The sequence below is a fragment of the Strix aluco genome, chromosome 1 (assembly GCF_031877795.1).
Source record: "Strix aluco isolate bStrAlu1 chromosome 1, bStrAlu1.hap1, whole genome shotgun sequence".
NCBI classification, from domain to species: domain Eukaryota; kingdom Metazoa; phylum Chordata; class Aves; order Strigiformes; family Strigidae; genus Strix; species Strix aluco.
Window position 1 is genome coordinate 76,674,272 of NC_133931.1, and position 25,702 is coordinate 76,699,973.

Sequence of the window (25,702 nt, forward strand, 5' to 3'; positions counted from 1 at the left end):
TGGTTCCCAGTTATGCATGGGGAGAAGCGGTGGCCACATCTGCTTCCCGTTTTGCCGTTTCAGAGACGAGCCATCTGTTTGGCCTCATCCCGAACAGCCTGCTCGGTGCTGATTAACTTCCTCACCCCGCCAGCCCCAGGCTCACTGTCTGCTGCAAGGTGTAGATCTTTTTTTTTTTTCTCTAACTGCTTATAAACCAGAACCTTCACTTCTCTCCCAAGGGACAGGAAGGCGTTGGTTTGTGTGATTTGCAGCCTCCACCAGCGGCAGCAACAGCAGCAGCTGCCCTCTATCACTCACAGGTTTCATATGTGTGGTCGGGACAGATAAAACTGGGAATTGTTCCGTGTCCCAGGATGGGCTTTAAAGCATGAGACCTTACCTTGTATGAAAAAATAAATATATAAATAGAATATTGTAATTCTAAATGCAGCAAAAGTCTCGCTGCAGTTAACAGGGATCTGTTCCTTTAGCAAGAGGGGGTTCCAGCCACTCTCACTGCATCCTTTTTTTGTTTAAATGTGATGATCTCCTGCCGTCTGAAGACTGTCTTTGGATTTCTTACTCCCGTCTAGCCCATTTTCACTGAACCTGCAAATTTTTGGCCCTCCAGTTTTCTGAATACCCATCTTCTGGCAATTATGACAGAATTTCAGAAATGCTGCATGCCTGCAGCTGCCAGTGACTTTAACAAGAATTGCATGTTCAGTAACCCTGAAAATTCAAAGTCTGTGTAGCCAAAAAAAAGATGCATTAAAAATTTAAAATTAAGAAACTGGGATAATGGAGTTCCTGTTAACATTAAGACTTCTGTTGCCTCCCACAGACCAGGTCTGAGGGATTTTTGTCTTTCACAATGAATTTGGACCAGAATTTGTTCTCATGCACCATTTTCCTTCCAGACAAGAAGTTGACCGTGTTTCATGATGGTGGACACAACCTGGCTGGCCCATAGCAGGGAGGGATGCCCTGGAGCTCTGACTGACAAGACAGGCAAGAACAGTTTTTTCAGAAATCAAGCAAACATTTTGGTTTTCCAATTGCAACATTTTCAGCTTTCATATTGTCACTGCTGCTGCTGAAACTTGAAGCTTTCAGTGAAAGCTTCTCCTTTATTTTTTACTATCTCATAAGCTGACAAAACCAGTGCAATATCCTCAGTGTATTGGCAAACCCAGAGCATTTCTAACCCCTTTTCCCCAGATGAGATGTTGAGTTTCTCCCCTGCCCCGCCCAAAAAAAAAAAAAAAAAGGAAATTGTTACATTATCAGATCTGTGTGCTCCAGGTCGGACTCCAAGTTCTCATTTTGATATCTACTAAAATAATCTTGTGTGTTTCAGTGTATTTCTTGATTTCAAAGACTGACTAGAAACTGTGGGTTGCCAAGCACATCTTAATATTGTTTTGGTGTTTAAATGCTTATATACGGGTTGGGAAGCCTGTTTGGGGACTTGAGCCTGAAAATACTCACTCTGGTAGTCATATGTTTGTGTCTGTATAACAATTCATATCGTGGCACCTACAACAGTTTCTGATGTAATTTAGTCAAGCTATTGGAGTAGGAAAAAAATATAAATATTACGATATTAAGAAAGTCTTTGAAATGTTATAGATAGATACCCAGAATATATTCTTAGATACACAAACCTGCATTTAAATCTGTGGACGTCTCTACTTTAGTTCAAGGATTTAATAACATTGATTGAGAATATTACATTTGGTCTATTTTTGTGATTATTGCTATTTAACAGACCATATTTACTTTGCAGAAACAGCAATTTGTAGTTCACTTCATTTACTGAGAACTAGCTATGATGGTGGACAAAACAATTAGGATGTTAAAAGGTTCCTTCTTATAGAAAAGCAGTCATAGTTTATGACGAAACTATATCATGGTAACTTAAGGAAAATTTAGATTTTGGGAACCTGTAAAAGAATTGATTGCAGTACCATTAGAGTTTGGGGGTTTCTTTAATCTCATTTTGTTCATAATAGTAGTTTTAGGAATGGAAATATTTCTAAAACTTCATAAATGGTGCTTTTTTGAAGCAAAACAGTGATTCTTGTTTGCGTTAAATATGTGATGTGAAATTTACTGTGCTGGAATCTGAAGGAAACGGGAACACCCGCAGAGAAATCACCTTTGTTATGGCAAATAGTAGAAATAATTTCTCGGTGTTTTATTTTGAATTACCATGACTCTACATGCAGAAGTAATTGTGTTCTGTAATGACTTCGGCTGGGTGGTGGGAGGGAAAGGTAAGAGGAGAGGGCTGGAAGGGAAGCAACCTTCTCAAAGTCAGTCAGCTGCTCGCCGGAGCTGTGCAAGTTTTGTGGCCAGGGCCACTGGATGGGAGGTAGCCAGTTTAGGCCTTGACCTTCAGCTGGAGCTGGCTTAGCAAGGCTGTCTCACGTAGCTGGCGAGTGCAGGCTGACTGACACAGCGTCACTTTTTCTGGCCACAGAAGATGGGTTGTGAGGACAGCACGGATGAACTCAGCATGATGTGGGCTGCCGGTGTTGCAGCAGAGGCCGGGGCCGTGCACGATGCTCAGCGCTCCCTTGCTGCCCACGAAACTGTCTGTCTGTCTGTCTGTCTGTCTGTCTGCAGCTCACCACACGCAGCCCATGCACACACGGAGTCGCCACCCCCCCCCCCCACGGCCTCCAGCTGTACCGAGCGACTTCTTCCCCCACTAGGAGAGGGACAGAAATGTTCTGGGGCTTGGGTTGGGGTTTTTGACCAGGTCCTCCTGTCTTAAAAGATACATCTCACTTTGCAGACATAATTTAATAACATTTCCAATTTTTATGAAATTTGTTTTTTTTTAAATACAATGTTTGCAAAGAAAAATGAAGTTACAATATAAAATCATAGCAAAAAAAAGTGTGTAAATACTATTAGAAAATGCAGTGTCTGGGGAAGGGCTGGGAAGCGGTTATTTTTTTACTTTTTTAAAACAGATATAAACTTAAAGCCATTCACCATGTTTACTCATTTTAGGGTTCAGCTAAACCATATCAGGGTATTGCACCATTGCAAAAAAAGGAGAAAAAGGGAGATTACACTAAACTAGTTTTCTGAGTTTCAATGCACACACACCCCATCCTATTTTCATGCCATCCTTGCATATATTCATAAATAAAATTATTGAAACACTTGTTTCTAAACAAATTGAAGATGATTTTGTGCAAAACAGAGAAAAATACTGAAAAAAGCAAACCTAAAAAAAAGCCCTGTTGTGAACAGAGAATGCTGTTTGCTCCTGCCTTTAGACTATGCCCTCTGAGACACTGTGTCTTAATATATTTACTTATACTACTGTACTGTTTAATATACAACATCAACATATTCTGTTATAGTATAAATAAGAAAACTCCAGACCCAGGAAACAAACCCACTGCGACTGACAGGGCATCATCATGTCATATGAACCATTTTAGATATATATGCACATACATATGTATATAAAATATTAATGATACACAAAACCACATGTGCATGTTGACAAGAAAAGCGACACAGAAACTCACACATGTGCATGTGTGCACAGAGATGCTGCAACAGCAGTGAACCTACCCAGTGATCAGAAATCGCATTTAAAAGCTAAGTTCAAGGTAGTCTTAAACTCCACTGGAGCTACTCTTGTTTACACAGTTAATAAACGTGGCTTTATTTGTGTTGCATTTTAGTAAAAGCAAAGAAACAAAACCACCTGAGTAAGCTTCTGTCCCCCTCCTCTTTATAATTTGGGATGTCTTAAAATGAAGGGTTAAATGGCACGGGGTATATAGTGGCCTAAATCTAAGAACAGTAGGAAAGAGGTGTAAGAGCAATAAAAGCAGAATGTTTCTATACAGCCAACATCTGACTTCACACAGGACATTGCAGCAGAGCTGAGTAATTACTTTGTCCCTTCTTGGTTGGTATCAGTTGAAAGTGGAGAGGGGTGAGCACAGCTGAATGTATCCCTACCAGCTACAAAAAAATGAACCCATTTCAACTTTATTTAAAAAAACCTAAAAATAAAGGAAACTCATCACCGTAAGCTCCCCACCTTGAAGGTCCTCTTCAGGTCATTCCTATATGAAATATTTGGTAATACCTTGTTGCCAAGTACATTCTGTCTTGAAGCGGAACGTGTAGCAGGCATTGATGACAAAACCGTAGCTGGGGCATGAAAATGCCCGATGATTCCCACCCCCTGCACAGTGGCTCAGGCTGGAAGGTAACAGGCAATAATGTCTCTTAAGGCAACTGAGTTATAATGCAGGAGTAGAGGGGATCACCTTTGGGCCTGCAGTTTACACTAGGTATTTTTGGAGGGTCATTGGCCATCCTGTATGTACTAGTGTACCTAACATGTACTAGTCATTTGTTTTCACTCTTGTGGGTATATGCACCAGACTGTGGACAATCATACACAGCATCCCCATCTGGGGACAAAGCTACTAGATAGGCGTGCACTTTCAGTGTAAAAACACCACTGTGCCCGTGTGTCATATGAAGTAAGTGTCTTACAGTCGGCATGAAAAGCTAAGACATGAGATTGTAAAAGCATATATTTGTAATTCATTATTTCATCGGTATCTTCCCTCTAACTTCAGTGTTGTTGCTCCTGACTTACACCTGCAAAAGTGAAAGCAGAAGGAGGAACTCTGCACGCCTGTAATAGTATGTATATATAGGAAATGTATATCAAATATAGCTACATACATCAGGCCAAATTGGCCTAGGTACAAGTGTTTGTGGTTCCATCGAATCTCTTTTATAATAAACATATGCTCTTGCATGCACTTGTGAATGGAGAACATGTAGCTGTATGACAAGACTGCTAGTCTTGTTGGTTATATGATTGTGTTCATTGCAGAATATCCATTTATTATGCAGAGTGGAAGTATTTATACATTAAGTTAATAAGATGGGGTATTTTTACAAATGCTGCCCAGGAAGTATTGCAGCACTGATGACAGATTTTTATGCAGCTGCAAAAATTTCTTTTTTTGCCCAATCTTAAAGTACAAGGGTGTTCAGGGAGAGGAATCAATTATTTGGAAGAGGAAGTTAAGTAGAAGCTTTAAAAGAAGTATTTTTTTATATCAGCTGTGTTTAGGGTTAAAATCTATTCATCATAGAAGCTTTTATTCTAACTGAAGTTACAGTATTTGCAGCAGAACCCGCCATGGAGAAGGCTCTTGGTGGACTTTACTCCACTCTGCAAAGTGCTGCAGTCTCTGGTCCCCATTCAGCAAAACACCATTTTTTTAACCTTAAGATTAGTTCCACTGAAGTAAAAGTAACTTAAAGCACATGGCGAATTGATTTGTTGAATAGGAAGCCAGGGTTCTCAGCACCTTCGCAGGGCTTGGTCCCTCATTAAACAGCAAGTGCCAGGAAAAAAGAAGGCTAACAAATTTGAACTGGCTGGTTTAATTCAGTTCAGTGCTTTAAAAATGATTAAGTGAAACACTTACAAGTAGAGCGACAAAATCTACAAGAGGACATCTTCTGTGCAAGCATAAAGGGGACTTTTTTTCATATGTAAGAGAGGAACATTTGGATATTTTCCAGGCAGTTTAAAAAAGATGAAAAATGTGCATAAGGAGACTTTCCCCACACATGTTTCTAGCTAGTGCTCTTCTCAACTGTACATCATACTTTTCTAAATAACTAAAACTTAAAAAAGGAAGAAAGAAAAATTAAATACATTGTAACTTGTTTATGCAGAGAGAGGAGGGGTTGCTTAAAGAAAAGTGGGGTTTTATTGGATAGGGAGAGAAAACATTTATTCAAAGAGCCAACAATACCCTTTTTCTATACATTAAATGCAATTCATACGTCACAGAGTATATTACAAGGGTGTTTCTTCTATCTTTCACATACCTGCTCGCCTGCCTAGTGACACAAGCAAGGCAACCCATGATGTCAATACCAGCATCACCCTTGCTGGTAGGAACATTCTACTTTTTACCACCAAAGCAACTCAGAACCCTTTGGCTGGGGTGTCCCGTCCCACCCTAGCTGTCTGTGAAGCCATCTGAGATGGGCCCCTCCATCTTTAGTCGAGTTTAATCTTCCCAAAAGAGTCAAATAATACCAGGAAGTCAAAAAATGTACATCTGGTGTCAGAGCCCTATGCTCAGGGTGTTAAGAGAGAAAGCTTGGCCGCTCCTGCCTGTTGCGTCCTCGTCTGCATGGTGCATCCTGCGCATGGCTAACAGTTTTGGCAAGGGAGGTTTGCAAGAAGCATCAGTTAAGGGAAGGGCTTTCAGCTATGTGACTACAAAAGCTCCTACTTACATTACTAAAGGTTTCTGGTGATCAAACATTTTCAGTAAAAACTTTAGTACTCATTTTAGAAAACTGAGTTGCAATGCATGCTACCAAAAGGAAAAATCTCTTCTTGTGGGAGAAGATAGCTGAACCTTTGATTCTCTTGATACTTTTACTGTCCAGCTGACTTGTGCTTTGTTGGTGTCGTGGCTTGTGCAGCTCCAGTAACGCAGCTGTTGAGGCTAGATCTGTGCCGGAGAAGTTTTAACTCATGTGGAAACGGTGCTCCCCTCGAGTTATGTGGGAAGAGAATTCGTACCTGTCCTGGCTATGGTAGCCACACATGTTGCATTCAAAAGGATCACGGAACCCATGGCAGCCCATATGGATCGTATACATCACATGATCCAAGAAAAGGACTCGACAGTGTTCGCACTTGTAAACTTTCACTTGCTCCCCATTGCTGCTGATCACTTTGAAAGCATCCTGGGAATTGTCAGTACCTGCCCTCAAGACATCATATTGCCTGTTTTCTTCCTTTATAGAGATGCCATTTCTTGCATGGGGACCTATGTGGTTTGTCAGGTAAATTAAACCACTGCGTTCCTCGTTATTGCTCTCTGTATCTGTTGAGTCTTGGCAGCTGTTGCTGGGAGAGGCATCTCGTTCGGAGGAGACAGATTTGGCTTTGGAAAGCAGCAACAAGTTTTCCACTGCGCTGTCCTGAGCTGTATGGTTGGAGCGAGCTTGATTGTCCCCAAGAGGTTTGTGGAGCTGATACATGGGGCTGATGACAGGCACCACCTCAGAACCACCTGGTGGTGTCTGGACAAGGGGACGCAAGGACTCTGCCCCCAGGTAACTGATGGCGTTATTAATGGCCTGGTCGATAACGTGTGTCTGCATTATCTCATTCTCCTTCTCATAGTTGGTGGTGGCATCGTATGGAAGATCGGGCAGACATTTTTCACCTGCAGTGAAAACCAGTCAGGAGTTAGAGGGTTGATTTCTACACAATTAAGGAACCGAACATCATGGACTAATAAAACAGCAACATGGAAGAAAACAGTTGACCAAATCCACCTCTGTAATTCATCTAAGGTATTCATAGTTCTCTAATATAGCTGGTCAGAAAAATGTTTGGTTGGTGTTTTGGTTTTTTTTTTTTTTTTAACCTGCAAAATAATTTGAGGTCTTTGGAAAAGCAATTGAATGAAAACAGATTCTGGAAATAATTCTATGGGGACTCGTGGGAGCTCCAGATCGAGTGCTTCATCCTCTCTCCTTTCTAACTGGACTCCTTCATCTGTCTCCTACAGTGAGCTGAGGCATGCCTTTGTGGTTAGTGACGACAGTGTACCAAACTCAGTTACAGTGAGCCTGGCCTTCATGCTTCAGATCATGAAGCACATTATCAATATTTTTCCCTAAAATACTACAATTTTAGACTGGAAATTGCATTTTTTAGTTTTAGACCTTCAGTTTCTTACTGAACCCACATCAGCAATGTGGTCATATGTCATTTTGGAGAAAAATCAACAAAAACTTATTTTTTCATGTTGACACCTCCCCCCCCCCCACCTTGTTTTTTTAAATAAATCATGTTAGACACATTACCAGAAGATACAAATCTTCCTAGAAACTTTGTGTCAAAGTTATCATCTACAGGAGCAGCCAAGAACCACCGAAAAAATTTAAATGCATTTGTCCTTGGAACATATTTTTCCTATGATGTAAAAGCCCTATACAGAGCAAGATTACTTGTTACTTGTAACTTTGACTCTGATTTGGCATGCCAAGAGTAAGGGGGGACTCTTTAATTTTTTAAAAATCATACTGCACTAATGTATTTCTAGCTGGATACCCTAGTATTGAATGCTGAGTTTCACTAAATTTCTCAAAATTCCTGGACAGATAGAACTAAGCAAAACATAGAAGGTAAAATTTAGGAGTGGGATAAACTATTAAATGCACAGATGCTGATTTTATGAACCTGAGCAATCTTCTCAAACAGTGTAAATCATCATTATCAGGCCCCTAATAAATTTGTGCAAATACAAAGGGGTAAAAAACAGGTTCCTAGGAACTATCAATAACACATTGTTTGCAGTCCACATGGATCTTCTAGCTCTGCAGATCTGGGGAAATTCATTGAAAGCCACAAACATCTCTATGAGGTGCTGTCACCTAATCAACATGACATTTGCTGGTAGGCCTTGGAAAGCCCTAATTTGTCTAAAAAAAATGCTAATAGGAGCATGGAAAGTTTACCAGAATATCTGCAAATTAATTTATCAACAATTTTTCCCCCAGTTTCTACTCAAATTGACTATTCAAAGTCTGTGAAGAGCCCAGAAAACTAGCATGATGCTATTGCAATGATGGGGCTAAAGTGTAGAAAGTCCTGCTGTCTACATTTCCCACAAGATAATGGTTTCATACTAGCTTGTCCATGCTCTGCAAGCAGAAGAAGAAACACTCCGACCATTGCCTAAGTTCCTATAAGGCATGTAGGGTACAGACACCTTGTAGCTGCGCCACACAAGCTTCTACTTCCTCTTGTTTCCTTTCCCTATTATTCTGCCAATTTAAGCACCCCTCTAACTGGGGTGCATTCTTTTTTCTTCCAGATTTACCCTTTCTAATGCTCTAGTTTTCAGGCAGAGTTTGAGGCTGAAGGTTCAAAGTAGGCATTGTGAAAGACTTTTGTAAATATGAAAAACCTCTCCTAATATGAATGTATACCCTTATCTCCAGAAAACATTGAGGTCAAAATCGTTTATACTCCACGGGCACTGTATAACACTGAAAAGTGAGACCGGTTTTCATTATACACAAAATTTTGGGCATCCAGAAGACATGATTTTAACAGCTGTTTCTTGGGTAGTATTTGCTTTATGTAGCATAACTGGTTGGTAGTTGCACTGAGAGGATCAAGTGCCCATAAGAAAAATTTGTTTCCAAGCAGGGTGTCTGAAACAGACACAAACTTGAGGAAGGCAGGTATTATTTCTATATCTGGGTAGTGCAGGTAATGCTTGCATTCATTAAAAATAATAGCTCATTTCTGTGGTTATTAGAGCATAAGTAAATTAAACTGCTAATGGCTTGATGCACTTCAAGCTTTACACTGCTCAGGGTTCTGCAGCAGGTACCTAAATACTAAAAATGCACTCAGTGCATGTGGGCACTTTTTTGGTTTGTTTTGCTTTTTGTTTTTAACCCCTCTCTTTTCTTTGCTGCTTGTTGTTTTAGCATGATAAACCTGTGTCAACATCACCTGCAGTTTTCACTTTCTAGTTTGGATGGCCCAGTTCTGCTTTCAGGTCTGGAAGTTATTCCAGTTTGGAACACAGAGAGAATTTTACAAATAACTGGCTTAATCTGGTGAACAATCTCACTTTTGAAAGGTAACTATTTAGCCTTGAGAAAAAAGAGTGAAGAAGCAGACAGTCTTTGCCTTATGTGAAGGATGCCATTTGCTTCTTCTCCCTGGAATTCAGCACGGGGATTGGGATGACACGGTAATCTACAGGAGCAATCAACATGTTTTATTACCCAAAAGCTCTCCTGACCAGCCGGCCCAACCTTGTGTTAATCAGGAATGTACCTATTACATGAAGCAGCAGGTGAGGATTGGAAAGGGAAGGATTTGGGGGCATTTTCTTGTCAGAAAAGTTCATCCTTTTGAAGGTTAGCAAATTTCCATAAATATCTGCTGTCAGTAGGTTGTCTTCCTACACCACACCCTGAATAACTAACTGACAGGAAACTCTGCCCTCCTAAAACTCGTAGTTAAACTGGCTGTCTTTACTGTTTTTCAGGGTGAAGAGAGAAAAGGAGAACGAAAAAGCTAGTCCACACCCACAGATACATCACATATAGGATACTTGCTAGTAGCTTTTAAATTTTAACACTTTCGGTCTTCCTGGAGCTTTCACAGAATTAGTATTTTGCCTAATGCAGTCAGTTACTAGAGTGTCTAAACAGATCAGGTTTGCCTCATAGAGTTGATATATTTTTGGTCACTACCTCTACTATAACGTTTGTCCTTTTATACGTGTAAGCATTTCTTATCTTTGACTACCTCCTGGGATTGTTGCCTTTAGACCTGAAAACTATCTTGGACTTTCATTTCAAACCTTTAGTTGTGCCTCCTGACGTAGCTGAGATTCCCTTTTCCTTGTCTCAGAAATACTAATTATCCTTTCACCCTTATGTCCTCATTGCAGAAGGTATATTTGGAATTTCTGCCCCATAAACTGGTCTTTTTTTGCCTTGACTTTTGACTGAAGACCTTAATGTGTGTTTTGTTTCAAAGACTTCAGTTTTCTCTGATTGTCCCCTATAGAATAATATTATAAATGAATGTACAGTGAATTATAACAGAATCTAACTAGATATGAGTACATGCTGTCCTCTGACCTCCCATGCTTTTATTCATTTAAGACTAACTATACATAGCTGACAAAATGTCAGCTATTGTCTGTGGGTCTCACTATTATGAAACTCATGTAACCACAACTTGGCACAGGCTTACCAAACAGAACAATATAGGTGTAGCCTCCATTTTTATAGGTGTAGCCTCCATTTTTTCATTGTTAAGACAAAAACTACTGGGTGCAAATGGGCATGAGGTTTTTTGCATAATTTATAGAATGTACCCAAAGATCTTTTCATTTAGGTATTATTCTCAGACCTAGGTTTATTTATTTCCATGATCATTTTGGGCTGTAAAAGCATACAGACTTTACGAAGGGGTGAAGAATGTTATCCAGCCTATGCTCAACTATTCACAAATGTTTTCACAAACACCAATATGCCTAGATCTGGATGTCATCCAAAAGTTAATAAAATAATCCTGGAAGTGTGGTCAAATGCTTTCCCAATAGGAAACTTCTATTCCTATCTTCAGGTTCTTAAGGCAACTTCAGGAGTCTGTCCAGATCTTGTAATGATCTGGTTCATAAGCATCAGAAAAAGACAGGAAAGAGATTTAAAATTGATCTCCAGATGTGGAAAATTAAACATGCAGAAATGTATGCTGGAGAAGTTTGGTTGGTTTTTTCCCCCAACACATCACTGTATCTGTTTCTATAGAGATAGATATTGCTAATTTAGTAAAACAAGTAAAATCATAAAGCAAAAGTAAAAATCCTGTGAGATGTTTTTTGGGTTTGGTTTTGTTTTATTTTTTAGGAGACAGCAAACGTTTAACTCTTACCAACAAATTTCTGAGGCATAGAGCTCTTACGTTTGGCGACGTTACTTGCTAGTCTATCCAGCACGAGGGATCTTTCTGACCCTATCTTGCACAGGTCTTCAGCCATTTCACTCTGGTTAGTTTCGTCTTTTATGACTGAAATCAAATGACATCAGAAGGGTTAGGCACGCTTGTTCCATTTAATGGAACTATTGTCTTTAGGTTATTGTTTCTCAGCTAATGTCTTTTAGCTCCCAACCAGCTGGAAGGAGGAGCTCGCCACTGCAGACACGGGACAATTCTGACTCCTGGTAACACAGTCCCTCATGCTGATTAATCTATGTACATGTTCATGTTTCCCTTGTTTAGGATACCAAAATGAGATTGCAACTGCAAGGCATCTGCCTGTATGTAATGTAGTCACTCCACCCTTGTTCTACAGCCACTCTGCATTTCCATGAGCAAATGAGGTCCTAACATTTTACTGGACATGAAGCAGTTCACCTTTTCACCCCTGCGCTGTCACCCCCCACCATCTCTCTGCAACCCTCCCAGTGGAACTGCCTGTATGATCATTGCTTCTCTGGCAGAAGAAATGGACAAACTTCTCAACTCCAGCAGTGGAAGATGTATTTGCAACCTACACCAACCCTTCTCTCCACCACCTTTTTTTTCCCTAGTAAATATTTCTATACTTCCTTGACACAATTTTAGACTTCAAATGACAATTTAAGTTTCTAAAGTCACACCTATAGTGGAGCACTGATTTCCAATACTGAAAATTGTTTCCCAACCTCCTGCTGAGACACTGCAGAATTAGAAAGGAGCTTAGCTGTGAGGCTCTAGGAAAGGGAGACTATTTCACTTTCACTACATTTTACTTCAGTACTTTCCTGCAGAAACAGAAGGGATGTATCGAAAAGTGCACTGTCAAAACAATGACTATGAAAAATGTATGGAAAGGTATTTCTGACTTCCAACATCTAAAGGAAAGGTGATATGCAGCAAGATTACAGCACTACTGTTGGGGTTTTTTGGGGTTTTTTTTGGCAAGGGAGGTCAGAGACAGGAGAAAGGAGTTAATTTTACTTCTACCTGCTACTGGGATATAGATATTTTTCCTGAGCTTGTGAGTTCCTATTAAAGGGAGAAGCAAAAGATGACTTTTAGACTTTGATTCTGCAAGCTCTTTCAATTAGGTGCACCACTCTGCTACATTTTGCCTTCTGTGCCTGCTGAGAATTTGTTTTATCACTGGATTTACTGGTTCACAGAACCCATTACTCTAGTACCTGTGTGTTTCTCAATAGTTGAGAACACGCTGTTCCTATGCAATGTTATTTTGGCAATATATCACTGCCATAAAAGGAAGATTGTGAAAGTTTCATTGTTCCTGAAAGTTGCAAAACCAGGGTCTGGTGGATAACTGGAAGGATCAGGTGAAGTGTCCTAGACAACAACACTCCACAATACCAAATGGAAGAGTACACAACTGGTTCTTGAGCTCCTGCTGCGGCAGCACATACTGCAGTGACAGTGACAATGACAGCAAGCCTCATGGAATTATGCCCCAGCCCCGTAAGATGCTAAAGATTGTGACCAGTGCAAGATATGAGCAGAATTTGGTCATGAAAGTGCAGAAGAGTAAAGGGCATGGATGGTACCTAGTCATCATTGAACAAGCACACGCCAGCATCTTGTGCTGGCTCAGGCTTCCAGATACCACTTCAGGAAGAGACTTACAGAGAATGTTTTAAAGCAGTCTGATCAATGGGGAAACAAAAGTTTGAATTTTTAGTTCAGAGTTGAAATGATCAAGAAATATCTGTTTAGGATATAATAACATGGAATTTCTAACCAATTCAAGAAAGTGTAGTTACATATTCAAATTTCAAACTTTTAAAACTCCTATTAAAAAAAAAGGGCAAGTTGAATTATGTACTAATTTCCAGCCTTTGCAACTGAAACCCCCTGAAATTTGCTACCAACCCGGTAACTATTTTTCTCTAATTTGGTGTCTGTGAAATGAAAAAAAAAAAAAAAAATTTTATCTTTCCAAATGAAAATCCACATGTGGCTGAAGAATTGTAATTGACCCTTTTTAAACTTCATAAACTTCTGTTATTTTATAAAGGCCTGGTAAGACTTCAGCACACTTGCACTCAACTAAAATGCAAAACTCTGGGTAATGTCTCTAACAGAACTTCACATGGACGGTGAGATTCTAGTCCTCTAAAATAAGAATTAAATTCAGCAGGTTCCTAATTTCATGCTGAATCTCCTTCTCTTAAAGAAAGCAAACAAAAGTTAAAATACAAATACAGTCCCTTGTTCCTCTCCTTACTCCTCTGTGCTGGATCTCTCCCTTATTTGAATACTTTCTCAAATATATTTATTAGATTTACAAGCTGATGGAAAGCTTCTATTAGTTTAGGTCATTTCAACTGACTTTTTTTCTATGTATACCGCACAAAGTATTTTAAAAATGCTGTAAAATGCAATCCTGCTGTAGCAGAATGTCAAATCACATGCCCTAAGCAGATTTTTGTATCAACCTTTTTGAGTCTGGAAGACAAAAATAAAAGGGCCTGAATTATGGCTCTAATAGTTCCATATTGCATCCTGAAATATAGGAACAGTGGTAGTATAGCTACTTGCTTTTCTAGATATAATGTAGAATGCACTAAAAATCCCAGAATGATGCTTACTCATTTTCAGCTGTTTCATTGTACATTTTCATCTTTGAGTTTGTAAGGGAAATAATGTAAACATGGCAAAATGGTATGTTTGCAGTGAAGTGGAATAGAGCAGAATGCAAAATACTAGGACAAATGCAGGAAAGTTTCATTTTTTAGAAATGTTAAGGATCGATTTATTAACTGAGTACTAAATTTTTTAAGAGTGAAGTCTTTGGCTGGATACAAGTTCTAAATACCAAAGTTAATAGTCTAATTTTTTTTTTTTTTTAATTTGCAAAAGCACTCCTATTATATCAAATACGGATTTATATGATACTTTCAGTATATGCAAGGAAGAAGTGATTCTTCCAAAGCAGTCATTAATTCCCCAGGTTTTCATTCCACTGAGATACTAGATTCAGTCCTAAGCTAGTATAAACTCTCCTGTCATGATTTGCTATAAACAAAGGTCCATCTCTAAAATTGTATTATTTCTTAATAAAGTTTATGATTCCTAACACCAGTTTCATCTGTGTATTTTTGCTTACTAAGACTTTAGTAGTAGTTCAGCTACTCATTCACACAGCTTTTCATGTTCTGCGTGCAGACATTCAAATCCACGTGTCAGACACTGAAAATTCAAATCCCAAGACACAGTATTTGTTTCTAAATCCTATCACCTCTTTGGGGAATAAGTATTGCTGCCTACTGTGTATTACATTGAGCTTTCCTATTCATATATTCTCCACCCCCTCAATAAAATTAGAAGGGGCGTTGCTCTAACATGCTGTCTGCCAGAAGCATCTCAGCTGTATTCACTGCTATCATTATGTGCATATACTTTACATTATTTGATAGCATGTAAAAACATATTCAGATTCTGTCCAGATATGAAATATTAAATGAGGCATCATTGCAAATAGGTCAGAGGGAATCTTCCATTTTTGTCATTTGACAAACCAAGTAACATATACCAACAGCATCAAAAAGGTGTGCAAGAAATGTAACTTACTGGATGGGCTTATACTCCACCACAGAAACTGGATCTAGCATTCTCTATCTAAAACTGCACATGCAAGGGGATTTTGTACGGTTACTTACTCTGATTGATCCCATAGAGATCTTTAGGATCTTTGTTAAAAAAAAATCCAAACCCCAATATCTGCTTGCTTGATTTCTGGGCATAGTTTTAGATTTGATACTCTCCAAGAAATTGACTTTACCTTCATTCTAAGACCAGTCTGTCAGAGAAGCACAACAGCTCCTTACCTCCTCCCAGTTTTCTTTTAAAGGGGAGGTTGGGAAGAAGGCTGTCAACAAATTATTAGCCTTTCTGGACTGTCTCAGTCAAACTGGTTAAATTAAAGTCCTCTGGCATCACGTCCTCTTGCTTGGAAGAGTGAGATCAAAGACAGATGGCTCATCCTTGTTAGACAAGTTGGTCTCAGTGGTCAAACCCCTTAAGCTGTGCCTGGGAAGGGCAGGAGATACGCAATGCAGAAGATTCTGCAGCCCTACCTAGAACACTGATACTAAGTCTTTATTAAGGATACATCCACAAGAGTACTGCAATATAGGACTCCAAGCAAAGGGGAAAGGTGATGAGATGGTGTAGCCATACTGTCTTGAGATGGTGAACTGAAATTTCCCAGGTCTTGCAAGTGTTTTGCTACATGCCTGAGTTTTACTCTGGCTTTTTGTTTGAGCTAAACAAAAGGAGACAACAGCCAAATATTTATCAAATATAGAATAAATCAAAATGCAATATCGTACATATGGGTTGTGTGTGTGCCTCCCCAATGCAAAAGATGCCACAAATGGTACTACTGTTCCTTTTGCACTCCTTTTTCTGTGTACGTGACAGGACAGCGTTAATCCCCAAATGGACACGTTTATTACCTGAATAAAGGCTGCTTGAGATATTCATGGTTTGCAGGTAGTTATGACAGCGTTCTTTATGTTCTTCCAAAGAGCTGCGCTGTTTGTAGCTGCGACCACAGTATCCACATTTGTGGGGTTTGCCAACTGGAGAGAACAATTAATTGAGAGATTCAGATGAGGTATTCAACAGAATATTAATAATGATAAGAACAACAGGAAAAAAGCCCACCCCAAAAATAAACCCACGCTTGGTGAAGTGAAGAAAGATTTTGTCAATTTAAAAAAAAAAAATCTAATGGAAAAATAGTTGTATATCTTTATATCAACAGGCCAATTCTGTAGGTGCTGCAAGTTGATTTCAGATGATTCATATCAGATAAGGTCTGCGACATTAAATCTTTAAAAACAGCATCTACACAAGTTAGAAACTGAGACACCTTCAAAGGCCTGAATGTAGTTGCTTTAGTGCCTAGCTCCCGCAGAGACTGCCAGTGGGGGAACTGGTGGTGTAGGTAGAGACACCTGCCCACGGCTGGATGTCAGTTCTGATGTAACCAGAACCAGCTCAACCCTTTTAGGACAATGTTAGATTTCACATATTTTCTGCTTCTGGAAATTCAAGAGAAACGGCATGACAAATTTTTTTTTCTGTATTACACCAATTCAGATGTAGGTAGTTCCAGGAATTTCACAGTAAGAATATGGTTTCATGGACTTCTGGACCTGAATTTTCTGTCTCAGCATGACAAGACTGTCACCTTATATGTGATTTCACAATTTTAGATGGTTACACAGCTTAACTTTTGAATTTTACTTACAAATTCTCAGGTTAAAATCAGACTCAGACATCCAAATTGTTTATAATGTATTGACGTCAGTTTGCCAGTTGCAGGAACTAATTGCAATCTATAATTTATGCATTGTCTCTTTAGCTATGGAATCCTCAGAGTTTGCCAAAAGTTTCTAGGTGTAATTTCATGTATATATGAAAAATGATGTTTAAAATTGTGCAGCCATGAAAATCAGTAACAGCAAGGGAGAGGGAGGCAAAGTAGTATTTTAAGGATGTGCTTTCTTGAATTGGGCCAGGACCAAACAGAAGTGGAAATTATTTTGGACATCTGGGACCAACACTAGGGATCTTATTATTTAATGTGTGTGTTAGAGAAGAATTTCCTTAGTTTTGTGCAACACAGAAATGTCACTTTGGGAGTTCCCTTTCTGCTACCCAGAACTTGGTCCCAAAGCCAGCTTTCACAAGTAAAGTTACCAGTGTCAGTTCCAGCAACGCAGTTTGGTGGTCTCCTGTCCAAATAACAATTTGCATCTGCAGCTTAGCTTGGGAAACTAGATGAGACAACACTCTGCTCTTAAAGGCACTTTAAAGGTGCTAAATACGTTTTGCTTCACAGAAGGTATGTGACTATGGCTTCTGTCAAACAATGAGAGGTTCCTGGTAATGGAAATGTGCAGCTATTCAAAAATATTTATTCAGATCTCCATATTGTTGAGACAGAACACTGAAAAACTCTAGCAGAGTCCTCTTTTCTGGAAGATTATTATCTTTCTCTCTCCCACCCTCTCCCTCCTCCCCACCCTTTCTCTTTCAAAGTACTTGTAATAACAAGGTGCAACAAATAAATGCTGCTAAATGCTGTAGGTATCCACTCCTTTGGTCGAGAATGACTACAAGACTGGAGGTTTTGAGACTTTGTGACTTAAAATCTACCGTGTTTAGACCTTATATTATTTCTGTATGCGGATAAATGCCATCTAAACCCTAAAACAATCATCAGCTTTAATTCATGTTCGTAGTTCCATGAAATGGATTACTCACATGAGGCTTGTAAGATGAAATCCTACTACAGAAACTTTTAATCAGTCAAGAAGCATGGGGAAAAAAAACAGTTCTTCTGGTGAAGGATCATGGGTGTGAGATGTGTGTAGTCATGTCTTTGCTGCTTAAACACTGTGGCCAGCTCACAGCTTGGTTAACCTCAACACAGGGCTACTCGCCTCCCCAGGGTGAGAAGGCCTCTCGGGTTTGGTGGGCACGAACGCCCCTGTCTCCTCTATGGGTGTGGTGACAAGCACGCCTGGACGTTCCCACACCTTCACTTACCCGAGTGAGTCCTCAGGTGTCCCGTAAGGGCATCCCTGCGACGGCAGGCGTAGTTACACAGGTGACACTTGAAGGGCTTTTCACCTGAGTGCAACTTTATGTGGCGCAGAAGGTTGCCCTTCTGTGTAAAGGAGGCTCCACACTGGTTGCACTGGAAGGGGCGTTCTCCTACAGGGAGAAGGAGAAAATATGTGAGAACAAAAAATCTTACGTGGTAACAAGCAAAAGATTTCAGTGAGAAAGTTGTTTTCTCACTGCTGCTCTGCGACTTCCACCGGCTGCAGGTTTGATATAACATGAGGCTTTCAGACTAAACCTGCCAGTTTCTTAATGCTTCACTGGCTGGGTCAATTTGATCTGAAAATCTAATTTTTTTTTTCTAAATCAGAATGGCACATCACAATGCAAATTCAAACTCATTTAAATAAAGTGACTGCAACATTTTGTGTTGAAGAGCCACTCTTCCTGATCAGCAGTTTTGGAATAAACCAATATCCAATTTTGCATGTTGTGGCATTTGGTGGGGTTTTTAATGTGGCTTTTTTCAAAGGGTCTTTAAAATATGCCACTGAAGCAGCAAAATAAAAAGGAAACTCATTAAAAATGCATTTCAGGATCACAAGTTCATTTCAGCGTTACATTCTTATATTTAAATGAAAGGCACTTCATTATAACAGTTATAATAACTTCTTTTCATTTACATTTTCCCTGTATTTTCCCTTTCAATTTCTTCTCCATTACCTGTCTGTCCCTAAGCAGCCAAATCAGGAAAGAGACAGAGAAAGAGAGAAAGAGAGAGAGTAAAATCACATAAGTTAAGACAGTGCAAAGGAAGCCCTGTACTTCCATGCCAAAGTCCCAACCCTTCTCTGGGTAAGGTACGAACAGAGGAGCTGAACAAATGGGCTCTGCTGGTCTACACTTTGGGCAGACACAGGGAAAAACCTGAAGAGACACAGCCTTGATTTGTTGAAACTGGTCCCTGTTATCAAGGAAGCGAATCAACTAGCCTTTGTAAAAATTAATATGGCTGTTGTTTGCTTTTTAGTGCTGTTTAAAATCAATACGCTCATTTATTTGCCTAGCTTTTTTTTCTTTTTTAATTTCAGATAGATGAAGCCTTTTCTTTAAATCAGAAGGTTTCCAGTTGTACCAGATAGGAGTAAAGGAAAATGTATACATGAGAGCACTCCATCAGCAGGAACTGCTCCTGCATGCCTCTTTCTCCGTAGCCCTCAACTAAGTCAAACCAGCCTTTGAAACTAATTTGAAGAATTCTGTTTCTCTTAGGCATAAATGTAATCTGCTATAGTAATTACAATGCACTGACAATGTTAGAAACAGCCCAGAGATGTCCTGTTATTAGTTTTGATTTTTTATCTAACAATAATACTGAATTTAAAATTTCAGTGCTGGAGTTAAAATATAAAAAATATAAATACAAGTTAAACAATTTCTTTCTTCTCTCTCACTTAACCATCATGTATTATTTTGCACATCCAGGACCAATTTGTATGTCCATATGTGCGCATACATGGTCAGCATTATAATTTTTGACTTTTGGGTAATGCAGTAGAACAGCTGAAAATCAGTTAGACAGCAGCACAGTCCCAACTGAAAAATCTGAAAACTCTTACCATCAGCTGGCAGCTTTAGCATTCAGCAAACAGTACAATGAATCTACTTTATGGCAAGAGATTTTCATCAGTCAAACAGCTTCAAGCAGGTCAGCATAGTCCCTGTCAAGCCAAATGAGCTCACTTTCTTAGTCCATCAAGAAGACATATTCATCTAAACTATACTAGAAGCTGGTTCAACTGGGGTGTCCCACAAAAATGCCAGCATTAGCCTTACAGGATTTTGCAATATACTTCATAAGCCATGCACAGTAGTTGCTAGGGGAAAAAGAAAATGGGTAAGAGTCTGTCTCCTTTACCTCTTAATCTTTGGGCAGTTACTCAGCGTGGAAGGTATTTTTCAGAAATGGACTGAAACAGTAATGAAGAAGTCAGTTTGTCATGGGGGACACAAATTCAGAAGAAATGGTTAATTCTTACTAAACACCTTTTCTAGCATTTATTTCTGTTACTTTTTACTCACAGGAGGTAAGAGGAGAAAACAAAGATTGTAAAAGTACTCCAGGAATGAAATGTAAAGCAAAGTAAGAATGAAATGTATCTCCAGCCTACAGCTCTCGCAATTACAGGGTGAAAAATTGCACTGGGTGGAGAAGACAGATGGGTGGAGCATTTCAAATGAGACTGCTGCATACCAAATATTTCTACAAAACTTACAGTGGGATCAAATGTAAGGGAACCTGCACTCATGTTGCTGTACAAGGGAAACGACACCACCACCGAAAGACCCTGAAACTACATGTAGCTTGGCCAGCCTTTGGTCATCCATGCTGCAACTACCGGGGTGGGGAACACCTGCCTTGTGAGCCTGGCAAAGCTCCCAGCCCTGCTAGGATGGACACAGTCACTGATGGAAGGTGTGGTACTATCCCCCAAAAATGAGGAAGGGGCAGTTTGGAATGAAAAAATACATAATGCATCTTTTGTTTAAACAATCAGCTTTGTGTGTTGTTTTCTCTCCAGTTCTGAACAGCACATGTCTATGCTGGGCAGGTTTCACTGCACGGTGTGTAGCTATGGACAACGATGGGCCCAGGAGCAAAACCTACAATGGGACCCTGAGTTGAATCAACCACCATTGCAGTGATTTGCAAGCCTAATTGGGAGCATGGGGCCTGGACTACTTGTAAAGTGAAGAATATTTACCATCCTAACTGAAATCTTTCTCATTTCTTAAACAATAGAATGACAAAATCACCTACTACTCAGAGATGTGCATAGCTCTTTTTTTTTTAATACTCATTATTCAATGGGCACTAGTTTTCTAAATAATTTGAGACATTCAGACCCAACTAACAAGACATAAGTGAACTAACTGGTGACTTAAGTTAAAGGAGTGTACATATAAGGAGAGAATATATATACCTATGCACGCACACATGTATATGCACATATATGCATACGCACGCATGCACACACATATGCGCACGCTGAGCAAGCAAGGCCTGAATCTATACCCTGAGGTGTCAGCACCAGAGAGCAGGAGAAGAGTTTCCCTCTCATTTCTAGATCTTCTTTTTGCTAAACACCAGCAAGCTGGAGAAAATCCATGTACTGAAAGCCTTGGGGAAGGACAGTAAGGAGAGTCGGGCATCTGTGAGTGGGATTCACTCTGCAGACAGGAGCAACAGGTAAGTCAGTGCTGTACAGCTGCTCGCAAACAGGAGGGGGCAGAAATATCAGGTGCTGCTCTGCATATCTGCACTTGGCAGGTGTATTCATTAAAAGTAATTATGCCTTTTATCAGGTCAGGCAGTCATTTTATTTTGGCACTTTAGTGTGTTAGAGTTTTGTTCACTTATCAAATATTTATTTAAGGAAACCTCACTGCATATGCAGGTTTTACATGAATTAGCAGCAAAGTAATTCATTTGCAAGGCTTATTCCTTCACCGGGCATGTATTGAAATGGGCTTCAGCGTAGTCAGTTAAATGTCTGTAATAGTATATCCCATTTCTACTTTAATTTTCATAGCGCAGCTGAAAGGAAAAGCAGTCACCACTGTTTCCCCATGACGTCCCTTTAATTTAAACTACCAGCTCCAAGCCTCCACTCCCTTGTCAGCCTCCAAAAAAAACACCTGAGCTCACCCAAAGAGGCTGCTCAGGAGAGGAGCTGAGGATGAGGTGGGAGGGAAAGCAAAGGCTTTCTTTCCATGGAAGGAGTCAGGGGCTCACCTTCACACCCTTTATTTTTATTAAGTGTAAAAGAAGCAGGTCCTGCTGAGCAAAGTGCAGCTCATGGGGTGCTTCCACTGTAGGTTTTAACTACGTTTCCCGATTAAAAAGAGGGTCTTGGTCATGTGACAGTCCTTGCGTGGTAGCACCCTAAGCACCCTTGGCAGGCACATGAGTCCCTCTGCCGGGCAGGATTTCGGGCAGCTGGAGGTCTGTGCCAGGGAAACCAGTGAGGTGGCCACAGGGAACAGACAGCCCAGTTCATCCTCCAGAGACTCATCCTGCCGGGTGCCAACCAATACACTAGAAACAAAGGCAGCTCTGCCCACCGCCTCCCTAAAATCAGGTGTGTCCCCACACAGACCACTCAGCCTTGATGAAAACACTGCCTCTGACCCTCAGGGACCCAAAACAGCTCTTCTGAAGGAGCAACAGCGTACTTTTAATAGAACAGCAGTCTCCTAAAACAAGCACAAAGACTTCAACCTCTAAATGCATTTTAAGTTGCAACGTTTTATTTCAACTACTGCAATATCCCCTTCAAGCCCGTGGGTCTGTTTAAAAGGCCTCATGTCCAAGTCATTTTCCATATACATTTTATCAACTTTTAAAGGATCACATTAACATGCAATTAAAAAAAAAAGGAAACAATTGACCAACAAGCACTTTATTATATCTAAGAAGTAGGCTGTAACCTCACTTCTGAGAACTAGTTGTGGCTTTTCCAATAATGATAATTATCTGCTCTTCCCTGACAGAGGGATTTATCATATTGAATTGAAGAGTATTTTGAAGCAGGCAATGTAACAACATTGCTATCACCAGCACTGCTTCTGAATGTGGCTAACCCATGTTACACTAACAGATAGCACCCTTCCAGAGCTTGAAGAGCCACTGTTACAGTGACAGACATTAGCACTGGTGGGGATGGACAAACACTCAGGGTCTCTTCATGGATCCTCTCCATTAAACTCTGAAAACTCTTTGCTAGTCTCACTCCTTAGTAATTCTGGGGAAATCATTTAAGCATGACTGGGGGGAAGCGGGGAAAGAAAGTATCTATGTGTTCACTGGCATGACTATTTCAGTGGAATCTAACCATGGGACAGGTCATTCTTACTTTAAAAATATTTTGAAATTCCCTCTCATTTGAATATTCATGCAAAAATGTCAAATACTTATTTATTTTCAAAGTAACTTGTGTAGCACAACAGTACAGTTCAGTTATTATCCTTTGACTATGGATGACCTTAGAGTTTAGATCAGAAGCCTAATTTTTAGGCAGCTTATATCAGGTAAGATGAGACTCACCCTGGTCTTTACTTCTTCGTTTGTTTCAGCCTCTTCATTTTTTTGCACTCTGAGACTATTTAGAATTAGAAAATTGAGGCAAGAAGATTCACAGCACTGTATAATGACAAACCATCCCTACGGAGCACAACATCTTTACATGTCTCTTTTGGTGTCCCAGCCGAAACCATTTAGTGCAGATTTGACCAGTGACAATACTTGTTTTTACTTCATGAAACATTTGACATAAAATTAACCCCTTTTTTACTAAGACTGCCAGTAGAGTTCCCTTAACATTTATTTTGCCAATCACTTTCATAATCACTGATCCATAATGAGTTTTGTTGCATTGTTGGAAACATTAGAACTGGGTCAATTTCAGAGTTAGCCAGAAATGGGTTTTTCTTCAGCAATTCTTAGAAATTTCTCAGAAATTAAACAACACTTCTTCACTTTCTTCTTTTTTAATTTGAATTTTTCATGTAGCTTCCAACCAAACAAACTGGACAATTTCTAGCCCAATAGATGGACTTCCATTAAGAAGAAATCTCAGTTCTTGTGCTCTCCGAAATGGTGTAACAAAATAACCAAGTTCCAAATGCCCACCGATGCTGCATTATCTTACAAGAGGGAACATGTGCATGATACAGAAAATAAGTCTTAGTTCCTAATATGTGGCCAATTCTTGTCAACTAAAGGAAAAACTACGGCAGGCCTTACCAGTGTGGCTTCGTTTGTGAACCATGAGCACATTGGGACCGATGCAAATTATCCCACAGATATCACATTTTAGCTTTCCGTTAGGAAGTCGAATGCCTCCAACTCCTGACATAGCTTTGCTGCCTGGGCCATTGTGTGAGCCATTCATTTTCTCTCCCGAGGTATCAAGCATTCGTAAATCCTCCGCACATTCTTCCCCATTCATTTCACAGGCACGCCCATTCTCTTCATCACTCTGAGTCTCTATTTTAATATTACCGGCTGAAAAAAACAATACAGGATGCCACTCAGTTTTGTTACAGAATAAATATGGTGGCAAAGAAACAATCACATCAAAGGAGATAACTTCTAAATAACATGTACAATATACCTAAATAACAAAAGCTACAAACACGACTACATTTCCATGGACAATGAGATGAGTTTGTAACACATGGAGCAATGAACAGTGAATATCAGTAAGACAAATACAAGGCATCCTGGGAGCTGGGAACCCAAACAACATTACAAGTCTGTTCCTACGTCAGTTTGATATTTTTGCATTTGTAACATTCATTTTGACAATTCAGGCTAATTGCGATGAAACTTAAAAAGGAATCCACTTCACAAGGATTCATCCAAAACAGTTGTGAAAGTAACACACTCATCAAAGACAATGGATGAAAATGAACTGAAAATGCAACATTCTCCACTTGACAGGAAGATCCCAGGGGTTGTACTGAATCCAAATATTTGCTTTGAAGTTCTGTGGGGTAAACAAGGATAACAGGAAAGGAAAGAGTACAAACACTGATAAAGAAACCAGGATGGGGAAGGATGGAAGAAAGAATTTAAGAACTAGCATTTGTAGGATAGCAGAATTAGGATCAATGAGTAAGAGGAGAGGATGTCTACAGCCATGAGCTACTATTAAAAAACTGTCAAATCAACAAAGGTGGGTGGGAGAACTGTTTTGACTTTATTGGAAAAGTTCTTTGTGTTATAATCCCATAGGTGACAATCACTTGCAGCTAGAAGAAGAATGAGGTATAAATTTGGCATAGCCTCATGACATGTGATAACATGTAGGTTGGTAAATTTGGTCTGATATGAACACAGCAAACCTAAATGTTATGGAAAAGGGCCAAGATTCAGATCAGTTAATGACAGTATTCATTCATCTTCTCTCCACAGGACTGTATGATGTTTTGTGTAGAATAAATCATCTTTCCAGTTATTCCGTCTTTTCTAATCTGATGGTTTTGGTGAAAAAAACAGTTCTTCATTAGGCTGAAAAAGACCATTTCATTCCCCCCAATCTTGCTTTCCTTTCAGTGAAAAACCTCTTCCTTCACCCTACCCCACCCCAAAAAGGAAAGCATTCACTTTAGTGGCTAGCTGAGTACATGAGGGGTCTGTTTCACCCAGTAAAGACCAGGTCTTTTCCTTTTGTGGAACAGTAGTTTCATGGTAGCCTTATTCATTCATAAGTGGTGGTGTAGCAATGACATAATTAAGCTATGAGCAATAATTACCTCAAGAGATGAAAGACCTTGGCATTAATTTGAAAATGAAAGGTTTGACAAACTCTTCTCTGCTACACCCTGCAACCTCCCAGGTGTCCCAGGAGGATTGCATGGATGTGACTGACAAGAGTATCTGACTCAAAATCCTAATGGGAAACATGCTGAGGGTAAAGGTGCTCACAGTTCTGAACACTGCTTGACTGGACACCTTTT

At 39.8% G+C, this 25,702-nt stretch overlaps 1 protein-coding gene across 12 annotated transcripts in view; it reads right to left on the reverse strand.

Moving 5' to 3' along the window:
- Nucleotides 1–2,788: 2,788 nt before the first annotated feature.
- The window catches only part of IKZF1 (IKAROS family zinc finger 1), a 73,509-nt gene continuing 50,595 nt past the window's right edge, over nt 2,789–25,702 (reverse strand). For 7 of the 12 annotated variants that reach the window (XM_074825461.1, XM_074825516.1, XM_074825475.1 and 4 more), the window contains exons 4-8: nt 23,985–24,245; nt 18,161–18,328; nt 16,057–16,182; nt 11,501–11,635; nt 2,789–7,247 (exon numbers count right to left, since the gene is read on the reverse strand). In XM_074825461.1, the coding sequence (XP_074681562.1) occupies nt 6,541–7,247; nt 11,501–11,635; nt 16,057–16,182; nt 18,161–18,328; nt 23,985–24,245 (1,397 nt within the window). In that variant the 3' untranslated portion in view covers nt 2,789–6,540. The remainder of the gene's footprint in view (nt 7,248–11,500; nt 11,636–16,056; nt 16,183–18,160; nt 18,329–23,984; nt 24,246–25,702) is intronic. The other 5 variants (XM_074825480.1, XM_074825502.1, XM_074825495.1 and 2 more) reach the window with 5 other exon arrangements.